The following is a 20249-nucleotide window of genomic DNA, read 5'->3' as shown; positions in this document are numbered from 1 at the left end:
TATCCTGGTTTGACCTGGGGTCTAGAACAGACTTATCTTGGGCACCCTGGGAATGGCTGCTGGGGAGGTTATGGGTAGACAGTGGTGAAATTTTATGAACTATGTAGGGGACCCAGTCACCTCCTTTCTCTCCTGTTTTGCTTCCAGAGGGCTTGTGATTCACCCAAACCTCAGATGTCCCATGAGTGCTAGAGTTACCTTCCCTTCCCTAGGCTGAGTTGGTTTCAAAAGTAAATAATTAGAAATATAATAGAAAAATAATAAAACCTTAAATTTGTATAGCACTTTATACTTTTTTTTTCAAAGCGTTTTCACATCCATTATCTCATTTGATCCTCACAACAACCTTATGAGGTAGGTAGGGCAGGTGGTATGACCCCCATTTTACAGCTGAGAAAACTGAGACCCAGAGAAGTTAAGTGACTAGATAAAGGTCACATAGCTGGGACCAGAACCTTACTCCTTGACTTGTGGTTCACTGTTCCTTCTCTGTACCACTGTAGCCTGACCCTGGTCCCTGGGCAGAGGGAGGCAGAACTCATGGTAGCAGGGCTTTCATGAAGGCCTTCAGTTGCTCCACGGGCTGTTGGAGAGCGTCAGACTCTACCACAGTCAGCCCTAGTCCTTGATGCTCTATAACAGTGGTTTTCAAACTGTATGTGTTCCAAAAAGCCCCAGAACACACAAACTGAGCGGGCAGAACTTGGCCCTCCCTGTGTGTAACTTCCCCTTCCCCAAATTGGATTCAACCAGAAGAGTTCCGTTTCCATCTAGTTTATGTCTTGGAGTTCCAATAACATTTTGTTAAAGCCCCCCCCCCTCAAAAAAAAAGATTTTTGCTAATAAAAGACTCAAAATGTTTGAAAACCACTGCTCTGGGATGGGGAAGAATTTTGCTGGTGCACTAGGGTGGTAAAAAGGCATCCTGCCAGGCAGCAGTCATTCCCCTGCACTGAGCCATCTGCACAGAGCCCAATATTACGTCAGAGAAAGGGACAGTGTGAAGAAAGGAAAGGATACCACCTTTCGGCTGTGAATTCAGAGCCAGTTTTAATTTAAATCCAGGCCAATGTGGTAGACACAGCCCCCATTTTCAGGGCTTCCAGTATGTGAAAGAGGTAGGATTCAGACATTTGAGCAAACCATGAGCTTAAATTCCAGGCCTGGACTGCTTGGGGAACTCCTCCCAGAGGAGCATTGCCTTGAGTACGGTTTGGCAGGAGGGTGGTAGAAGGTGGGGAGATGGAAGAGTGGGCTCAGTGTAGGGGAATTGGTGCCTCCCCTCCCTCCATGCCCCACCCCTCATCCTGGGCACTGTGCCACCCAGGGTGTCGGAAGGGTCCCTGTAGCTAGTTGTTGCCTCACCGAAGCCAAGACCCAGATGCCTCCACTCCACTCCCAAGGTAGCACATGCCCCTAACTGGCATGCTGCACATCCCAAGGAGGAGGCGGGTGGTGTGTACTTGGCATGAGGGAGAGCTGTCTTGTAATGGACTGTATCACCTCCCAGGCCCCACACCCTGAACAGCACCAGCATGTCCAAGGCATATCAGAGCACCTTCACAGGCGAGACTAACACCCCATACAGCAAGCAGTTTGTGCACTCCAAGTCATCTCAATACCGGCGGCTGCGCACTGAGTGGAAGAACAATGTGTATCTGGCTCGCTCCCGCATCCAGGGCCTGGGGCTCTATGCAGCCAAGGACCTAGAAAAGCACACAATGGTCATCGAGTACATTGGCACCATCATTCGCAACGAGGTGGCTAACCGGCGGGAGAAAATATATGAGGAGCAGGTATGGGTTAACAGAGGGGTCATCATGGAGCATGGTCCACACTCAGCCAAGGAGCAAGGGGCAGGATGGGGGCCAGGGGAGCAAGTGGAAAGCTTGTAGGAGGAGGTGAGAGGCGGGAGAAAGGAAAAATACATGAAGCCCACTGCCTGAGTCTGCAACCTGATCCCACCAGCACACCATGGCCATGCCCTGACACTCTTGCCCTTACTGCAACTTCTGCCTTTCTAGAATCGAGGCATCTACATGTTCCGGATAAACAATGAACATGTGATTGACGCTACGTTGACTGGAGGCCCTGCCAGGTGAGAAGGAGGGATTTAGGGGTTCCTGAAGATGATACCCTGGGGGTGGGTCAACAGAGAACCAAAGTCATCCCAACTCAATCACCTGGCATCCCTGACTGTTCCACTGCTTAGGTACATTAACCATTCCTGTGCCCCTAACTGTGTGGCGGAAGTTGTGACATTTGACAAGGAGGATAAAATCATCATCATCTCCAGCCGGCGAATTCCCAAAGGAGAGGAGGTGAGAGGAAGCACACTGACTGACTGACAAAGCAGCTGTCTTCTCTGCCATTCCCCAGAGCCGCATTCTAAGGCACTGCCCTCATATCAGGTCTTCTCTGCCCTCCCCACTACCCCTGGGATGCTGGCACTGATTCTGCCCTCTTCTCTTAACAGCTGACCTATGACTATCAGTTTGACTTTGAGGACGATCAGCACAAGATCCCCTGCCACTGTGGAGCCTGGAATTGTCGGAAATGGATGAACTAAAAAGCTTTGAGGCTACCAGGCAGGGGAGTCCCCCCACCCCCAACCTCTTCCCTGAAAGGGATGAGGGGGAAGAGGTAGTGGCCAGAGCCAGGACCCAGGGCTGGGGCTGCCGGCTGACCGGAGCCCCTGGAGCAGGAGGCTGGGGCAGAGGGCCCTAGGCCAAGCCCACCCTGGGCACCAGGGACAACCCTCTTCCCCGCCACCGGCCCCCAGGCTGGCATCTCTGCCCCTAGCTCCAGGAGGGGCCAGACAGAAGCAGCCATTGGGCATCTCAGGTTTGAGGGGGATATGGGCCGGGAACTACCCAGAAGCATCTGGGAGGCAGCAGGGAGGGGGGAGGAGGATATGTGGCCGGGCCTCACAGCCCTGCTGCTCCCACCAACCTCTCCGGCCCAACTCAAGGCTGCAAAGAGACTTGACTAAGCTTGACAATCCCAAAGGCCGGGTCCCACACCTGGCCCTGCCTGCCAGGTCCTGCCCCCACCCTCACCCCATCCCCTTCCCTCTCGATCTGTCTCTGTCTCCCTCTTCTCCTCTGTGTTTGTCTCTCTATGGGTTGTGTTTCCTTGTTTTCCACTCTGGCAAATGCAACATGAACGGGAAAGAGGCGCCCAGCTGCCCAGGAGGGCAAGCCAGGCAAGCCGGGCAAGGAGACCCCGCACCCACACCTACCTCATTTAAGTGTTGGATTTTTTGCTGTTTTGAAATGTGAGACCCTCTCCAAGCCCCCCTACTGCCCCAATCCTCTCCCCCACCTCACTGCCCTCTTCTGAGTGGGTGGAAGGGGGGTAGGAGGAGGAAGAAAAAAACAACAACAAAAAATCCATCTTTGTTTTTAATTCTGGGCATGGAATGGCGGTTGAGGCTAATGATGATGAAGATTGGGGATGACTGGCCCCTAGTTGCTCTAGGATTTCCTTCTCCATCTGGACATGGGGGCAGGAGGGGTGTGCTAAACCTAGGACCAGGCTATCTCCTTCCTGTTTTCCAAACCCCATCATGAGCCCATTTGCCCTCCAGCCCCTGGATGGGGTGGGTGGGTGGTAGGGTTTGGGCTATCCCTGAGTGGCATGCCCATACCCATTGAGGCAGGGTGTGGCCCGGAGCTCCCACTTTTCCCTCAGTCACCAAACTGCTGCTGGTCTGGTGGGAAGGGGTGGTGATGTGGGGGTGGGGAGCTTAGTGTCAGCGAGGGGAGGGTGGGGGGTATTTATCTATTTATACATGGGATTGTACATAGTCTTGTGGGGCATGGGGGAGCCGGCTGGAGGTGAGAACCCTCCCCTCTCCCCCACCCCCGGGGAGAGCAAATGTAAAACTACTAATTTTTGTGCTTTATATATTCTATATAAATATATCTATTTTCTTTTTACAAAACCAGTTTATAAATGGTAGGGGGGCGTGGGGCGGATACATGGAGCTCCCCTTGTGGGGGGGCCCCCTCCATTACCCACCCTACCGCCCTTTTCCTCACCCCCTCCTCACCACCCCCTGGCTGTGACTGCTGTAAGGTGGGGGTATAGAGGCTGGGCGATCCCACCCCTATTGTATAGTTGGACTATGTTATAACGCACAAAAGTGAGCTGGCCCCAGGGGGAGCCAGAGGGTGATGGGTTCCCTGCCTCCCTTTCCTTCCCCTTTCTGCCCAAGCTTGTGCTGCAGTTGAACCTCTTCCTGGGGGTAGGGGTAGATCGGGGTGGGTGAGGCCCCAGACCCCTCTCTGGTAGGGAGCTGTGGGGATGAAAATGAAGCTTATATGCAGTTCTCTCCTAGGGGCTGTGGGCAAAGGGCATTTTGTAATTAATATTTTCAAGAATCAAATGTCTGGAGTGTAGGGGTGGGCTTGGTGGTGGTGGATGGGCAGGCCTGCTGGAGGGGAGCAAGGTTGCTGTTGTGATTTTAGGTTTGTTTTTGTTTTGTTTTTGAATTTGGGGGGTTGCGGATTGATGGGGGTAGGGAGATTTTTTTTTTTAAGCTGCTTCCTCAACTGTTTCAAGCTGCAAACATTTAAGAGAATAACACCCCCCCCACCTTCACAGAAACCACTGTAATTAAATCAGACAGTGGGGAGACTGGGCTGCTGCCCCCAAAGCCATTGGATGTTCCTTTTCCAAGAGCAAAAGGTCTAGGCTACAAGGAGGGGGCGATTGGCTCCTGTGAGTCAGGCTCTAGTTGGAGCTTGGGCCCTGGGACTGGGAAAAGGGGAGGGGGCAGACTTTGTAAGCATATGCTAGGTATCCGATAGTCCTGTAGAATTTAGTGAAGAAACCTTATACAGTTTTTAATTTTTATATAAACTAACTCAGACCCAAGCTACAAGGTTGGAATTTTGGTTGTTGGTTTTTTTTAAGTACCCCGCCTGTATAATTGCATCAGAATTCCCTTCTCCCCCCTCCCCCCCGTGTTTGTATTTTGGGTTGGTTTACACTTGCACATATTAAATTTTCAGTTTTTCCCCTTTACAGTCTTCTCCCCTCACCTCCAAGACCCTCCCCCTTTTTAAAAAATAAATCGCTGACAAGTGTGAATCCCGTGAAGACTTTATTTTGTGTTGTGTGTATCCTGTACAGCAAGGTTGGTCCTTCGTAACAGCGGATGAAATGATTCCCCTTTTTTAAAGCGCCCTCTCTCCCTCCACCCCCCCAGCGCTCCTGTCCTTGGCATGTTTTGTATCAGCGATCATTCTGAACTGTACATAATTTATGTTGCAAGAGGCAAAGGGCAAGTTTTGGATTTTGCTTCTTCCAAGTTTGTTTTTAAACGACAAATAAAAAAAAGAACATTTTAAATACAAGCGACTCAGTCCCGTCACCCTCGCCGTCAGCCGGATCTGGGAGGTCCGAGAGGACCCGGGGGAGGGCAGTTATCAGGCAGGCAGCGCCGGAAGGGTGAACTCCCCGCCTTCCGCCCTTGCCCGGCGTCTCCTTGCGTAAGCGGAAGTGGCTCGAGGCGCCGGATGTGGGGCGGGGCCTCCCCCTAGCCCCAGCTCGCTTCCTAAAGTGAACGAAGCCAGCGGGCGCCTGTTGAGATGGAGACGGTGAGGAGCGCGGTAGGGCGGCGGGGGGCGCTGTGGAGCCTGAGGCCCCCGTTAGGGGACGGGGAGTCCCGGGCAGGGACAGGCGCTGGTGCCCAGTAAACGGAAAGCTGGGTGTCTGCCCTCTCCGTGACCCTGCCACTCAGCTCCTTCCCCGGGCTCATCGCCTAGCACTGGGCCGCGCCGTTGCCTGCCTTTCGTCCGCGGTACTCTCCGCCGGAGCGGGCAGTCACACCCAGCTCCCTCCTTGGATCCCGCGCACACCCTCGCGATCTCGGACTCCTTCCCTCTTAGCGTTTTAGGCCCCTCAGAGGTTTGCCTGAGAGCGCACCGTTGTGACTCGGCTTTCCTGGAAGAGGCAGGGGGGGTTCCGAGGGACCCCGCTTGCATGCAGCACCAGGCCCTCGTCTAAATGTGATCCCTGCAATCCCTGGCAGGAGGGACATCTGAAAGACTTTTATACTGTTTCGAGGTGTCCAGCGAAGTCACATTCCCTTGTAAGACTGAAAAGGGGGGTTTCCCTGAAGGAGGGGATCAGTGGTAGAGGCCGCTGTGTCCCTGGACAAGTTTTAGGTCATACCCTGCGCCGAGATTCTAAGCAGGCATGTTGGCATAACCCATTCTTGGCGAGCAGGCGTTGACCAATTGTGGCAGGTCCCTGTCACTCTCCCCAAGATGCTGCAGACTGCCTGCTACATGGACCCACCCTCACTTTCAGAAGCGTTTTCTAGTACTCTGGAACCCTTCCCATTCACTTCCCTCTCCAAGAGTTTATAACCATATAACTCTCTCTATCTTGGTTTTTATCATCTGATACTGTAGTTGTGTACCTTTGTAGTTGTGTGCAGCACGTGCACCTGTCTTTGGGTCAGTTACCTGCCCAGAGTAATTATTTTACCACATCCTTTCTCTACCTGCAGAGAGATCATGCACCTCAGGTTATAAAGAAGAAAATAAACCAAAGTGGTAAAGTGATTTGCAATTTGGTCATCCAGGCAAGGGAGTCAGTTCTTACAGATTAAGAGAATTTTGAACAAAAATAAATGGTCTGATTCCATAAATTCAAAATACTACACCAGTTTTTACTTACTTGTAGATGTTTACAAATTATTTTTGTATCGATTTTCTAATTTAACCCTCACACTTTATATACTGGATTAGGTGCTTGGGATAGAAAGTGTTTAAAAAGAAGCAAAAAGAAAACCCCTGCTTCGAAAATGCTCAGCATAACTGGAGTGGGGGTGAGGGCAAGCCAGTGACAGCTGTTATTTAAGGTAAACTATAATAAATGCTATCATCAAGATGAAAAAAAGGGCTGTGGAAGCATAGAGGAGGGAGAAATTACTGTGAACCTGAGAGAGGGCATTACAGGCTGAGAGAACAGTGTGAGCAAGGGCATAGAAATTGGGGTGTATAGAAATTAATTGGGGATGAGCCAGTGGCTTAATGTTGCTGGAGTTTTGGGTTTTGGTTACAGTGGGGAAAACAAGACTGGAAAAGTAGGCTGAGGTTAGGTTGAAGATACTGCATACCTCACTAAGTTTGATCTTTGTTTTGTTTTGTAATAAGGGAACCCATGGAACATTTATGAGCAAGGCAGTGAATGTGCTTTACGAATGTTCTTAACAGCTTTCTGTAACTGGATGGATCTATTTCAGAAAGTAGTGAGGTTGCTGGAGATGAAAGTCCTTTCCAAACCTGAGATGCTTGGTGAGAGAACTTGATGACAGCATGAAAGACAAAGAAGAAATAGATTTAGGTCCGGGAGATCAGTTTAGAGAATGTAGAAGTGAGAGGTAAAAGCCTAAACTAAATCTGTGAAAGTGGAAAGGAGAGAGATGGACTTGAGGCATTTCTAACATATCAGCTTAGCGATACGTTAGGTCATGCCCCAGTCTGCAATTCTAAACAGACATGTTGGCATAGCTCATTCTTGAAGGAATCAAGACTACAGTTCTAGGCATCTGGGAGAGAGGAGTGCAAAAAAACAAAGATGGGAACACAGTAAGAATAATAGGGTTGGACGGACAGTAGCTGTTTTGTTTCATAGTGAAGCATTGGAGGAGTCTCTGTGACATCTTTGGTTGTCCAGCAAACAATTGAAAATGTGGGTCAGGAGTTTGCAAGAAATTGTGACTCTGTCAGATCTAGCCTGTGTCTCTACTAATATTTTGTGGTACCTTATGTTATTAAAAGTGGAGGGGAATGGACATAATTACCCACTTCTGGGTGGAGAAACAGGCAGAAAGATAATGTCATATTCAGTTGTGTCTGACTCACTTCTGTAGGTATCTGTATCTCTGTTTAGCTGAATGTCTCTTTTCTCTCTATAAGGTAGTCTTAGGTCTCTTTGTATCAGTTGGCATAATTATCATTATCAATTTGAGAGTTATAAAACAAAACAATATGCAAAATCTCATGCTGGATGGTATGGGGGATACAAAGAAGTATAAGATAGTTCCAGGCTTCCAGGAATTCATAATCTGTTTGCCTAGATAATGAAGAAAATAGCTGTAGCACAGTGTGGTATGTCAGTATTATGTGATAGATACAATAATTGCTACAAGTAGTTGTTTCTGTGTCTTTGTATATAATCTTTGTGAGATTATATACAAAGATATACCATGTATCTTTAACCCTGAACAGCCCTCTCTCCTACTTAAAATTGATGAGGCTATTGTTCCAATAGCCTTGCCAAAATTCCAGGCCAAGCTGATAGTCTTATGCAGCCCAGAGAGGAGAGAGGGAGATTATCCCTGTTCTCCATGGCCCATTAGGGGAGGGAAGTTTAGGGCTGTCCTGCCAACTTGACCCTGCCTACCAGCCAACCTCTCAGGTTCAGGCCAAGGCCTTTAACTTCATATTACTACAGGAGTTATGGAGGTGAAGTATGACTTTAAGTTAGTTTGAGAATATTACCCAAATTAAATGGAGCCAAAGTGTTGATTCCAATGGATGAAAATTATCATGACACCTCCTGTGTTCCTAGATAACAATGAAATTTCACAATGTTCCCACTTGAGGGAGCATAGAGATAGTTCTGAATGTTTCTGTGTATTCAAAGCACTCTCTAATCTCAGACTGTCGTGAGCAAGGAAACTTAGAAAACCAGCATCCTTTGGGCTGTGGCAGCCTTTGACTCACAAGGGTGCTGAGAGGACTCAGGTTCCCTGTTTCAGACCATTTGTGCCGCATCCACCCCTCAGTCATTCAAGCTTTGACTCTCTCTCTGACAGTCAGCTGCTGGGATCCTCCCCAGATGTGGCCCTCTCTCACTGGTAAGGGGTATGCCTATCATTCCAGTGCTCACAGCTGTGCTTAGTGTTTGGGGGAAGACAGCATTGTCTCTGGCTTCTGGGTTTGTTTTTGGTTTTGGTTTTTTTGAGATTTTTATTGGGGAATTGGGGGGATGGGAACAGCGCTGGGGAATTGGGGGAAGGGGAACAGACAAGCCGCTGTCGTTTTGTTCTTCAGTCTAGTCGTGGAGGACGTTGCTTCACTGGCCCAAGTTGGCACCATCATTGCGCTCTTTCCGGGCGAGGCAGATCAGTCGCCGGCTTCTGGACGGCCGCTCACTGCGGCTGCTGGCCGCTCATGCTGGCTGCTGGCTACACACGGTAGCCCATGGCAACCCACTGCAGCAGGGGCTGCAGCCTATGCCGTCGCCGGCGACTCACGGCAGCCCAGCTCCAGGTTGAGCTGTTGTTCAGCATCTTAGCTGTGGAGGGCAGTGTCACTGGCCCTCATATGTGGGATCCGAACTGGGGCCCTCTGGCATCCCAAGCCAGTTCCCAACCATCGTGCCACTCGGCCGGCCCGCTTCTGGGTTTTTATAAAGTAGATCTTTGAGAATCTTGTGGGGCCAGCTCTAAACTCAGATTTTCTAGTCTCCGCTTTTAGGACCTAATGTTTCACTAGGCAATGTAGTATATATGGACATGAGTTTGGAGCCACACAGATCTGTCTGTTTTCAAATACCTATTCCACCCCTTACCAGCCATGTGACCTTGGGCAGTTTCTTGAACCTCAGTTTCCTGATCTGTGAAAATAAGGCTAACAATAGTATTTACCTCAGTGTTGTTACGAAGATTAAATGAGATAATATTTCAAAAGGGTTTTATAGTGCTTTAAAGGAAGTCATTAGTTCACTAGCCTTTCCCCTAATGCTAGGTTAACGTGGATGGAGCCTGGGATAGGCTCAATCTCTGTTTCTCATATCTTTCCAGGTCACTTTTTCAGATAGCTTCCCAGCTGTGGAAAACGAGCATCCTCAAGGTAAGTTTACTGAAAAAAGAAAACTGGGTGTGAAAGCAGTAGTCTGATCCTGTTGTCTTCAGCAGTGCTCTAAGGGTCTCCCCTGGGCAAATCAAAGCTGGGCCAGATAATGTGCCAAACCATATACACCAGGAACAATAGTTTGACAAGGTCACCCAGGAATAAATCTTGGGCGGGATGGAGATGATCAATACCTTCAATATTCAAATCACTTAAGAGAAACTTTTGAGATACAGGGAAAACTTCCATAGGCAACTTGGGCTGGCTAACCAGGTTTTAGGAGTCCCTGGTATTTTATGAATAGCCCAGAAATAATGCCACTAGGATTTTATTATCCAGCAAGCTCACGAAAGCCACTAAGTGCACACAAGAAATTGTTGAAAGTCCTCAAAAGCTCTTAGAATTTAGAAATAGAGGTACTAAACCCTAAAAGCCAGGCAATCCCAGCACCTGCCCAAAAACCTGGTTAGGATGGAATGGTCCAACTCAAGTTCATCTAGAAAGAGGCAGAGCTTACAGGTAAAGGATTTTGCCCAGGAACACTTTTAGGTCTTCTAAGGACACATTTATGGCATTAGGAGTACACACTTTCTCAGAGGCGTGAAATATGGGCTGAGATCCTAGGACATAGTAAGGGTCTATAAGTTCTCCATAAGAATTTTGTAATGTTCTGTTTTCATTTTGTTGGTATCCGAAAAAGTTAATGTACTCGTATTTTTAAATTATCTGGATGGCTCTTCATAATTGAGTACTGCCACATGGTATCAGTGCCTGTTTTATGTTTCTACGTACACTTGCATTATCACCAGGATAGGGGTCAAAAACTCACATTGTCTACATGGACCAAGGAGTGATGTGGGCTGCACACGACTATGACAACCTATAGACCTCATTGCATCTAAAAGGAGGCAGCAACTATTGAGGTCTGATCAATCAATACTATTTCAGAATTCAAGACCTAGTTTTGTGAGAGCTTCTGATTTTGAAAAGAAACTCAGAATTTGGATTTGTATGTAAATCTCCAGATTTTTTAAAATTTTGGCATCTGATTTATTTTTAAAACACCGGGACAGCCAAATCAAATATGTTTGTAGGCCTGTAGCCTAAAATGGTAGTATTTTGCTGTCAGCGTAATGTGTCTTAAACTGATGTCAAAAGACATGTTCTTGGGGGTCTGTGGGTTTTCAATTTTGAAAAACAATGGTGAGCTTCCAGTTAAAGATGGTGGTTTAAATATATGCATCTACTTTCGTTCCTTCACAAAAAGCCACTAAAACAACCATAAAGAAATTTTTTTTTTAAAGATTCAAACCCACCAGAATAGGAAGGAAAAGAGAGGAGGCAATAGCAAAGAATTTTTGGAAACTGGAAAACAGATGGAAGAGTGATAAATGACTTAGCAGACCTGAGAAAAATGAATTATAAATTAATGGAAAGCCAAGAAGCATTGAAGGTCTGAGTAGCAGTCAGATCCCAACACTTCCTCCTCCGCTGAGTGCATGCAGCTGGGTAACTCCCCTTTCCAACTTCGGCAAAGACTGGCAGCCTGGAAAAGGGCTGAGGCCCAGCTGAGGGCTAAGGTCCTATACTAAACACAGGAGCATGAACTGAACTATACTAAATCCTGAGACCCCAGTCCTTTTCCGTCATCCAATTTCCAGAATGCTGACAGAAAAGACTTCACCCTCCAAGCACAACATTGAATCAATAATCCTTCTCTCCAGAATCTCCTTGAGGGAAAAGCCCTAAAAATGTAAGTATTGAGTGTTCACCATTCAAATGGCTCACAGTCAACAAGGCTCACTTACACACTCAGAGAGCTTCCAGTCAGCTTTAAAGACTCCACTCTTAAAATATGGTTTGAGGGGCCGGGCCGAGTGGCGCGATGGTTAAGAACTGGCTTGGGACGCCAGAGAACCCCGGTTCAGATCCCACACATGAGGGCCAGTGACACTACCCTCTACAGCTAAGATGCTGAACAACAGCTCAACCTGGAGCTGGGCTGCTATGAGTCACCAGCGACAGCGTAGGCTGCAGCCCCTGTGGCAGTGGGTTGCCATGGGCTACTGTATGTAGCCAGCAGCCAGCATGAGCGGCCAGCAGCCGCAGTGAGCGGCCGTCCAGAAGCCGGCGACTGATCTGCCTCGCCCAGGAAGAGCGCAATGATGGTGCCAACTTGGGCCAGTGAAGCAACGTCCTCCACAACTAGACTGAAGAACAAAAAAACAGCAACTTGTCTGTTCCTCTTCCCCCAATTCCCCAGTGCTGTTCCCATTCCCCAATTCCCCAATAAAAAAATCTTTAAAAAAAAAAATATGGTTTGAATCCTCCTCTAAACCAAGGATTACCAGACAACTAAAGAAAGTTTCTAACAATAAAAAAAAAAAAAAATTAAAAAAAAAAGTGATCCAAACTGCCCCACCATGAAAAAAAACAAGGAAAAAGTAACAGAGGGAAAAACTCAATGCATAGAGAAGAAAACATTTTAAATTAACATTAATATATATTCAGATAAAGAATATATTGGGTCTTTGGAAAAGTCATGACATATTTTGTCTATGTTTTTCAAAGGTCATTTATTTACATAAAGAACAAAGATCAATCAATGATATATTGCCCATTTTGTTCGATAACCTTTTGTCATCTTTCAGTGAGCTTCATAATTCCTCGTTCATAGAAGGACCCATCTTTATTTGCGGAAAACTGAACAAGGTGCTGATTTACAGCCTCATCTGAATTGAACATTATACCACGCAAGGAGTTTTGAAGAGAGTGGAACAAGTGGAAGTCTGATGGCGCCAGGTCAGGTGAGTATGGTGGGTGTGGCAACATTTCCCATCCAAGCTCCAATAATTTTTGACGGGTGATCAAACTTGTGTGTGGACTTGCTTTGTTGCGATGGAACACAACTCTTTTACAATTAAGCTCTGGACATTTCTGGATGATGGATTAATTCAAACTGTCCAATTGCCAACAATACACATTTGAAGTGATTGTTTGGCTCCTTGGTTGGAACTCGAAAAACACGACACCTTTAAAATCCCACCACACTGAGAGCATAACCTTCTTCTGATGAATGTCTGCTTTTGATGTCGTTTGAGGCGAATCATCACGTCGGGACCAAGACCATTTGCGCACCATATTGTTGTAAACAATCCACTTCTCATCACCAGTTATCGGTCGCTTCAAAATGGGATCGTTTTCCTCACATTTAATGAGCATACTGCAGATGTTTATATGTGCCGTCAAATGAATTTCTTTGAGTTCATGCGGAACCCAAATATTGAACTTGCTTACACATCCCAGCTTCTTCAGGTGGTTGTGAACACTTGAATGATGAATGGTCAATGTTTTTGCAGTCTCTCATGTTATGTAACGTGGGTTTGACTCAATCAGTGCCTTTATTTTGTCGTCATCAATCTCGGTGGACCTCCCTGACCAAGGAGCGTCGTCGAGATCAAAATCACCAGCACGGAATTTCGTGAACCATATTGTCACTGACGTTCTTGTAGAGCGTTGTCACCGTAAACTTTATGTAACTTTTCACAAGCTTGAAGCGCGTTCTTCCCTTTATGGAAGTAAAACGTAAAATATGGCAAAAATGCACAGTTTGGTCTTCCATCTTCAACTTGTTGTAACATCTCCAAAACTCAACCAAATCGCTCAATTTTTTTTTTTAGAATGAAGCTAGAACTGCCAGCTGTCAAATGACATAGCAATAACATAGATGCGAATGACTCTAGTACTTGCAAAAATGAACTAGTGCCATCTGTTGCAAACATGCGTCATGACTTTTCCGAAGACCCAATATTAACATCATAAAACAAGTACAGGATACAATTTTTTTTTTAAGTTTTGGAAAACAAAAAGATCTTGGACATTAAAAATATAGTAGCAAAAATTTTTAATTAGGAGGTTTGGAAATCAAGTTGAGGAAATCTCCCAGAAGCAGAATTAAAAATCAAAGAAGTAAAAAAAAAAAATTTTTTTAAATTAAAAATTAAAGAAGTAGGACATAGGAGAGAAAAGATATTTTAAAAACAACTCACTGGGCCAGCCAAGTGGCTCAGCTGGTTAAGAGCTCCTTTGGGAGCACCAGCTCTGAGCAGCAGGCTGCGGTTTGGATCCCACATTGAGGGCCAGTGACGCTCGCCCTCTAGAGCTAAGATGATGAACAACAGCTCGACCTGGAGCAGGGCTGCAGTGAGCAGCCGACCAACAACCGGCGACCGATTGCCTCATCCGGGAAGAGCACAATGATCATACCAACATGGGCCAGTGAAGCAACATCCTCCACAACTAGACTGAAGAACAAAACAGCAATTTGTCTACCTGTCTGTTCCCCTTCCCAGATTCCCCAACGCTGTTACCCGCCCCCCAATTCCCCAATAAAAAAAACTTAAAAAAAACAAAAACAACAACAAAAAAAAACTCACCAAAACTACCAAAAATCCTTAACGGGTCAGTCTGGGAAGTCCGATATCTAAATAATAGGAATTAAATATAGAAAGAGAAAAATGACAACACAGAGCAAAGGAAATAATCAAGGAAATAATTCAAGAACATTTCCTGGAACTGAAGGACGTTGGTTTTCATATTGAAAGGTCTCATTGAGTATTCAGCACAATGGATGAAATTGACCCACCCAAAGCACAATCATGAGATTTCAAACACTAGAAACAAAAAAACATCCTGATTTTCCAGAGAGAGAAAAAAAAAGTCACATACAAAGAATCAGAATTGCTTCAGACTCACAACAGAAGCTAGAAGACAATGAAGCCATGTCTTCAACATCTTGCAGGAAAATAAATTCCAACGTAAAATTCTGTATCCGGCCAAATTCTAAATCAAAGATGAGGGTAAAATAAAGATATCTGCAGGTTACAAGGTCTCAAAAAATTTACCTCCCGTGCACCCTTTCTCAGGAAGCTACTGGAAGATGTGCTCCACCAAAACAAGGGAATATTTAAAAAGATGAAAACATGGAATACAGGACACAGGAGAGATGTGAAAGGGGTCCTCTGTGAAGTGAAGAAGGAAGATCTCAGGATGACAGCAGTGCACACCAGGCAAACCCGCGCAAATCTGAGCAGGTCAGAAGGCTCCAGAGAGACTTCTTTGGATAGTTTAAATTGATAGACTCTCTGATGCTTCTGAACTTCTTGAAAGGAGATTTAAACAATTAGTGAAGTTAGGGGTTGAATTAGTTATAAATACTATACATAGAAAATTAAGCAAATGAAACAGATAGTTATTAACTCCAGGGAAAACAAAATTGTCAAATGAAATGAAAGAAAATCAGAGTTTACTATTTGGCTTAGCTCTGAATAATGAATATTTAATCAAAATTATTTAAATATTGATATAATTAACATTTTAAATTCTGGAAGGATGCGGGAATGGGTGGTACATGTTTTGTGATGGGGTCATGGTAGAAACGAGAACTAAAAATTCTCATCTTCCTTGGATGATAATGGATAATGCCCAGAGTGAAACAATCAAAAAGGAACAATTTGAGCCTGTTATTTATAGACCTTGAAATAAGTACCAAAAAAACCCAGCTGAAATAGTTCTCTTCTCTGGATAGGGGTAGTACAGGGAAGTGGGTGCCAGGCACTGCAGTTTTTCTTGACAAAATTTGTAGAATTATTTGACTCTTTAAACTGTGTACCTGTGTAAACTTTGGTAAAAAATTAAAAATTAAAGACAACTTGGATAGGATTTAAGTGCATGAACTTTGGAATCAGGTAGATCTGTGTTTGGTCTTTCTTGTCACTTACTAATGGTGTGAACTTGAGCAGTTTAACTGCTTTCCACCTGTTTTCTCATCTGACAAATGAGGACACTATTTGCCTTACAGATTTGTCGTAAGGACTAAATGATGTAATGTTTTTAAGTACACATAGCATAGTAGGTAGCACATTTAAACTATTATTTTGGGGGTTGCTCTTCCCGTTTAGAGCAAGCAATTAAAATCAGAAGACTGGAAAGGTAAACACAGCCAGGGTCTCCCACTGGTCTGGAAAAGGTGGGACGATTTCTCATTCACAGGGTCTTCCATCCCAAGATGGACTCTCAGGATGTTTGGAGGCGGGTTGATTGCGCATTGGGCTCCAAGTTCAAGTTGATCTGAAGTAGCCCAACTTGGACTATGACTTTCTCATCTGCAGGTCTTAGAAGAATTTTAAGAGGCTTATTTGAATTTTAAGAAGCTTAATTACATCTTAATTGAGAAAAGAGTTCAAGTGAAAATTTGCTAAATATATGAAAGGGAAAACTTGAGTTAAAGATGAGAAAAAAACTTTTAGACTAAAACAAGTTAATAAAAGATATTATGTAGACTTTCTTTTTAGTCAGCCATCTTTTGCCTAAGAAGTCATTAGATAGAGTCCTACTCAGAGATGGCAGTTGGATGGAATGGTTTCTAAGGGGTTTGTTCCTAATGGAACAGTAGGAACAAAACAGATAAAATATGGGCCTTATAAAAAATCATGCTCTAAATATTTGAGCAACTACAACATGTTTTATTTTCTGCCTCTTTTGATTGTGAATTGTTGCATAGAAGGATGCTACTAACTATTCCTACCCTATGCAGAGACCCCAGAATCCAACAATAGCGTGTATACTTCCTTCATGAAGTCTCATCGCTGCTACGACCTGATTCCCACAAGCTCCAAATTGGTTGTATTTGATACTTCCCTTCAGGTGGGTGAAATCCTCTTTTTCCTTCCCTCTTGGAGCCTCTGGTTCAATACCTCTCATCCTATCTCATCCCAAGGGTAATATCCTTGTCGCTCTATGGGGTTAGTCTCATGTTATCCCCAACATACCCCACCCCTTTTCTTTTAAAGCCTGTGACTTTCCCTTTGTGAATTTAATTCTTTTGGCTATAGGTGAAGAAAGCTTTCTTTGCCTTGGTGACTAATGGTGTGCGAGCTGCCCCTTTGTGGGATAGTAAGAAACAAAGTTTTGTGGGTAAGCAAAAGTTTCTGGAACACGGTATTATTGGCATCTTGTGCTGGGCACAGGGACAAGTTTTGAGCAGTGCTGAGGGCTCTTGTCTTGGTCTCTAGGCATGCTGACCATCACTGATTTCATCAATATCCTGCACCGCTACTATAAATCAGCCTTGGTAAGGAACCTTAGTCCAATGACCAAAACCACTTTCCCCACCCTAAACCCCTCCTTCTCATTTCCTTTCTTCCAAGCAAACCACAAGGGGTTTATGAAGCAGGGAGATCAAGTCTCAAGTTCTGTTGCTTCTGCTTCCAGGTACAGATCTATGAGCTGGAAGAACACAAGATAGAAACTTGGAGAGGTATATAAAGAATTGGGGGTTGTGAAAGGATAAAGGGATGGAGTTTCCTGGGAAATGGTGTTATTTTGTGACCCTTCCTTTTGCCTTCAGAGGTGTACCTACAAGACTCCTTTAAACCACTTGTCTGCATTTCTCCTAATGCCAGGTGAGTTCCAGCTACCCATTTGTCTAGAAAGGGAAGAGCCTTGCCATTGGCATAGCTAGACACCCAGAGATCCAGGGGGCAGAAGACACACACACACACACACACACACACACACACACACACACACACACCTCCCCTCCCCCAACCATCACTTTTCCCTGTTTATAAACACACTCTAAGGAGCTATTTAACTACACTCAGGCCCAGTATGTGGAACTTATCGTTGTTCTCCACCTTCCCACAGTTTGTTTGATGCTGTCTCTTCATTAATTCGGAACAAGATCCATAGGCTGCCAGTTATTGACCCAGAATCAGGCAACACTTTGTATATCCTCACCCATAAGCGCATTCTCAAGTTCCTCAAATTGTTTGTAAGTGCTCCTCGGCCCAGTTTTTACTTCTTATATACTGGGTTGGAAGGGTATCCAAGGGTGGTGTGGGGGGCCTTGAAAATCAAGCTGATGGTTCCTTCCTCAGATCACTGAGTTCCCCAAGCCAGAGTTCATGTCTAAGTCTCTGGAAGAGCTACAGATTGGCACCTATGCCAACATTGCTATGGTCCGCACTACCACGCCTGTCTATGTGGCTCTGGGCATCTTTGTACAGCACCGAGTCTCAGCTCTGCCTGTGGTGGACGAGAAAGGTGAGAGATTGGGCAGAAGGAGAGGGAGGGCTCCAGGGAAGCCAGATGGCTCTTGGAAAATCGGCCCCCTCAGCTCAGCCTGGAGGGTGATTCTGTGGGTGGGGGAGCCTTGGATGCCAGATCCTCCTTGCTGAGCTGCCTCTGTCCCCCTAGGGCGTGTGGTGGACATCTACTCCAAGTTTGATGTTATCGTGAGTGATTGTGGAGGGCCTGGGAGGTAGGGAAAGGGGTGGTGTGTTGAATGTGGAGAGGGAGAAGAGTCTCTTCTGGGACCTGAGGGTTTTAAGAAGCTTCCAAGCTTTCAAATCCTATTTGAAAAGGAATTGAATGAGCTAGATGTGGCTTGTGGGCATGGCTAACAACTGCTCTAAATCCCTCTGGTGAGGTTGGGTGGGCTCAGGGTTTGGGGGCTGGCTCCCTTGCTTCCCTGCAAGCACCTTCTCCTCTCTCCCCAGAACCTGGCAGCAGAAAAGACCTACAACAACCTAGATGTGTCTGTGACCAAAGCCTTGCAACATCGATCACACTACTTTGAGGGTGTCCTCAAGTGCTATCTACATGAGACTCTGGAGACCATCATCAACAGGCTGGTGGAAGCAGAGGTGGGGGGGCATCTGTGAGAGTGGGGTTCAGCAAGGAGGGTCTGAAGGGCTCCCCCTAACCAAGGCTGGCACCAAACATTTCTTCCTCCCTTGTTGCTCTCTGCAGGTTCACCGACTTGTTGTGGTGGATGAGAATGATGTGGTCAAGGGAATTGTGTCGCTTTCGGATATCCTGCAGGCCCTGGTGCTCACAGGTGGAGAGAAGCCCTGAGCTGGGGAAGGGGCCAGGTGGCCCCGGGCCGTGTGCCCACTCACTGCCTGCCCAAAGCTCTGCAAATCACACATGGAACCTTGAGAGAATCATGACTCTGTTCCCTGCTCAGGAGCCCCCTGCCCTTCTACCTGGGAGCTGGGGAGGATGGAGAATGGATTTTTAGCTGTCCTGTCCTCACACATACACGAGAGGAAAACTTTCAGCCCAGCCCACCCGAGCCCCTGTCCTCTTAGACAAGCATAGCCCCTGTTCTGGGTGAACTATGGACTCTGTGCCCCTCGGGCAAATTCTGATCTCTAAGAGATCCCAGACCTCACCCAACCTTTGCCTCTATCGCCATCCCTGACTCCACCCTAAGATAATAGCACAAAGAAACTCTACATTAAAATATTTTTATTCATCTGTTTCATGCTGTATGGAGGAGGCTGAGTCTACTTAGTGACATTTCTTCCCATAATGGAGCAGGGAGGCTTGCGGGGAGGACAGCCTTTGGGTTCCTGTGCTGTATGCATATGAAGGGAGGTGGGTTAGGTGGAGGAGGAGGGCAGAGTGGTTAGCTGAGGTTATTGCTTTTCATGGCAAACTTAATTAAAATGACAGGAACCTCTTTATGGTATTGCAGTGTTTGCTTTTTGTAGTTGATAGATACTATTGCTCCAACCTTCCAACTTCATGTGGCTTCTTCAACTCAAAAACAATAATAATAGCACACACTTATATAAAACTGTGTCAGACACCATTCTCAGTGCTTGACATATATTCATTCATTGAATCCTCAGAACAATAGTAGATATTCCAGTTTTATAAATTTAAAAGAAACAGCACAGAGAGGCTAAGTAGCCCAGGGCCACACAGCTAGAAAAATAGAGCTAGGATTTGAACCCAAACAGTCTGGCTCCAGAGTTCGTGCTCTTTACCACTGCACTAGACTTACTACTACTTTTCTATATCTCTGTTCATAACTGTTCCCCACCCTATTCCCTGCAGTCGTCCTTAATTATCCCACTTTCACCTCTTCCTGGACCATAGCTGGGACGCCAGAAAAATCTATTAGGTCTCCACAGGAGGCAGACTAAATGTATCCTTTAGGCAGAGAGATGCCGCCACCATCATCAGACTTTGTTAGGGAAGGTTGGACCCTGTTTGGATTTTGCTGAACTGCCTTTGAACCTACAAATCCTTTGTGATTCTTCTAAGGAGGGAATGAGCCGGATGATAGGGGGTGGGGAAGTATCAGGACTATGGTCACCCCATCAGACCCTTGCCCTGTGCTGAAACCGTGTGGGCCAAAAGAGGGGTGCCAAACAGCATAAGGACACCTAGACTGTTGGGTATGAGCCAAATTTTGGGTACCATCTTCACCACTGCCTTGCAGTTATGATACCATTTGTCTTGGATATCAAGACCAAAAGCAATTTCAGAGCAACTCCTTACCCCTACCTGCACTGT

General features: G+C 46.0%; 2 protein-coding genes across 5 annotated transcripts in view; both read left to right on the top strand.

The window, feature by feature from the left end:
- The window catches only part of KMT2D (lysine methyltransferase 2D), a 41414-nt gene extending 36054 nt beyond the window's left edge, over window positions 1-5360 (top strand). The window contains exons 53-56 of the mRNA XM_019662231.1: window positions 1511-1796; window positions 2025-2098; window positions 2213-2321; window positions 2477-5360. Of these exons, the coding sequence (XP_019517776.1) occupies window positions 1511-1796; window positions 2025-2098; window positions 2213-2321; window positions 2477-2569 (562 nt within the window). The 3' untranslated portion in view covers window positions 2570-5360. The remainder of the gene's footprint in view (window positions 1-1510; window positions 1797-2024; window positions 2099-2212; window positions 2322-2476) is intronic.
- A 142-nt stretch (window positions 5361-5502) lies between these two features.
- Window positions 5503-19409, top strand: PRKAG1 (protein kinase AMP-activated non-catalytic subunit gamma 1). 4 transcript variants are annotated; one of them, XM_019662227.1, is made up of 12 exons: window positions 5503-5606; window positions 9830-9878; window positions 16474-16583; window positions 16772-16853; window positions 16952-17010; window positions 17151-17196; window positions 17287-17341; window positions 17586-17712; window positions 17819-17984; window positions 18138-18175; window positions 18440-18586; window positions 18693-19409. In XM_019662227.1, exons 1-12 carry the CDS (start codon window positions 5598-5600, stop codon window positions 18795-18797), a joined length of 993 nt encoding a protein of 330 aa, XP_019517772.1. In that variant the 5' UTR covers window positions 5503-5597; the 3' UTR covers window positions 18798-19409. The 4 variants fall into 4 exon arrangements, with proteins under 4 accessions (XP_019517772.1, XP_019517773.1, XP_019517774.1 ...); XM_019662228.1 differs by lacking the exon at window positions 5503-5606 and adding an exon at window positions 8672-8881; XM_019662229.1 differs by lacking the exons at window positions 5503-5606; window positions 9830-9878 and adding an exon at window positions 12649-12685.
- The last annotated feature ends 840 nt before the right edge of the window (window positions 19410-20249 follow it).

The sequence above is a fragment of the Hipposideros armiger genome, unplaced genomic scaffold, assembly GCF_001890085.2.
Source record: "Hipposideros armiger isolate ML-2016 unplaced genomic scaffold, ASM189008v1 scaffold_371, whole genome shotgun sequence".
Taxonomy (NCBI): domain Eukaryota; kingdom Metazoa; phylum Chordata; class Mammalia; order Chiroptera; family Hipposideridae; genus Hipposideros; species Hipposideros armiger.
Note: the sequence above shows the minus strand (reverse complement) of the source record. Positions and strands in the feature narration are given on the sequence as shown.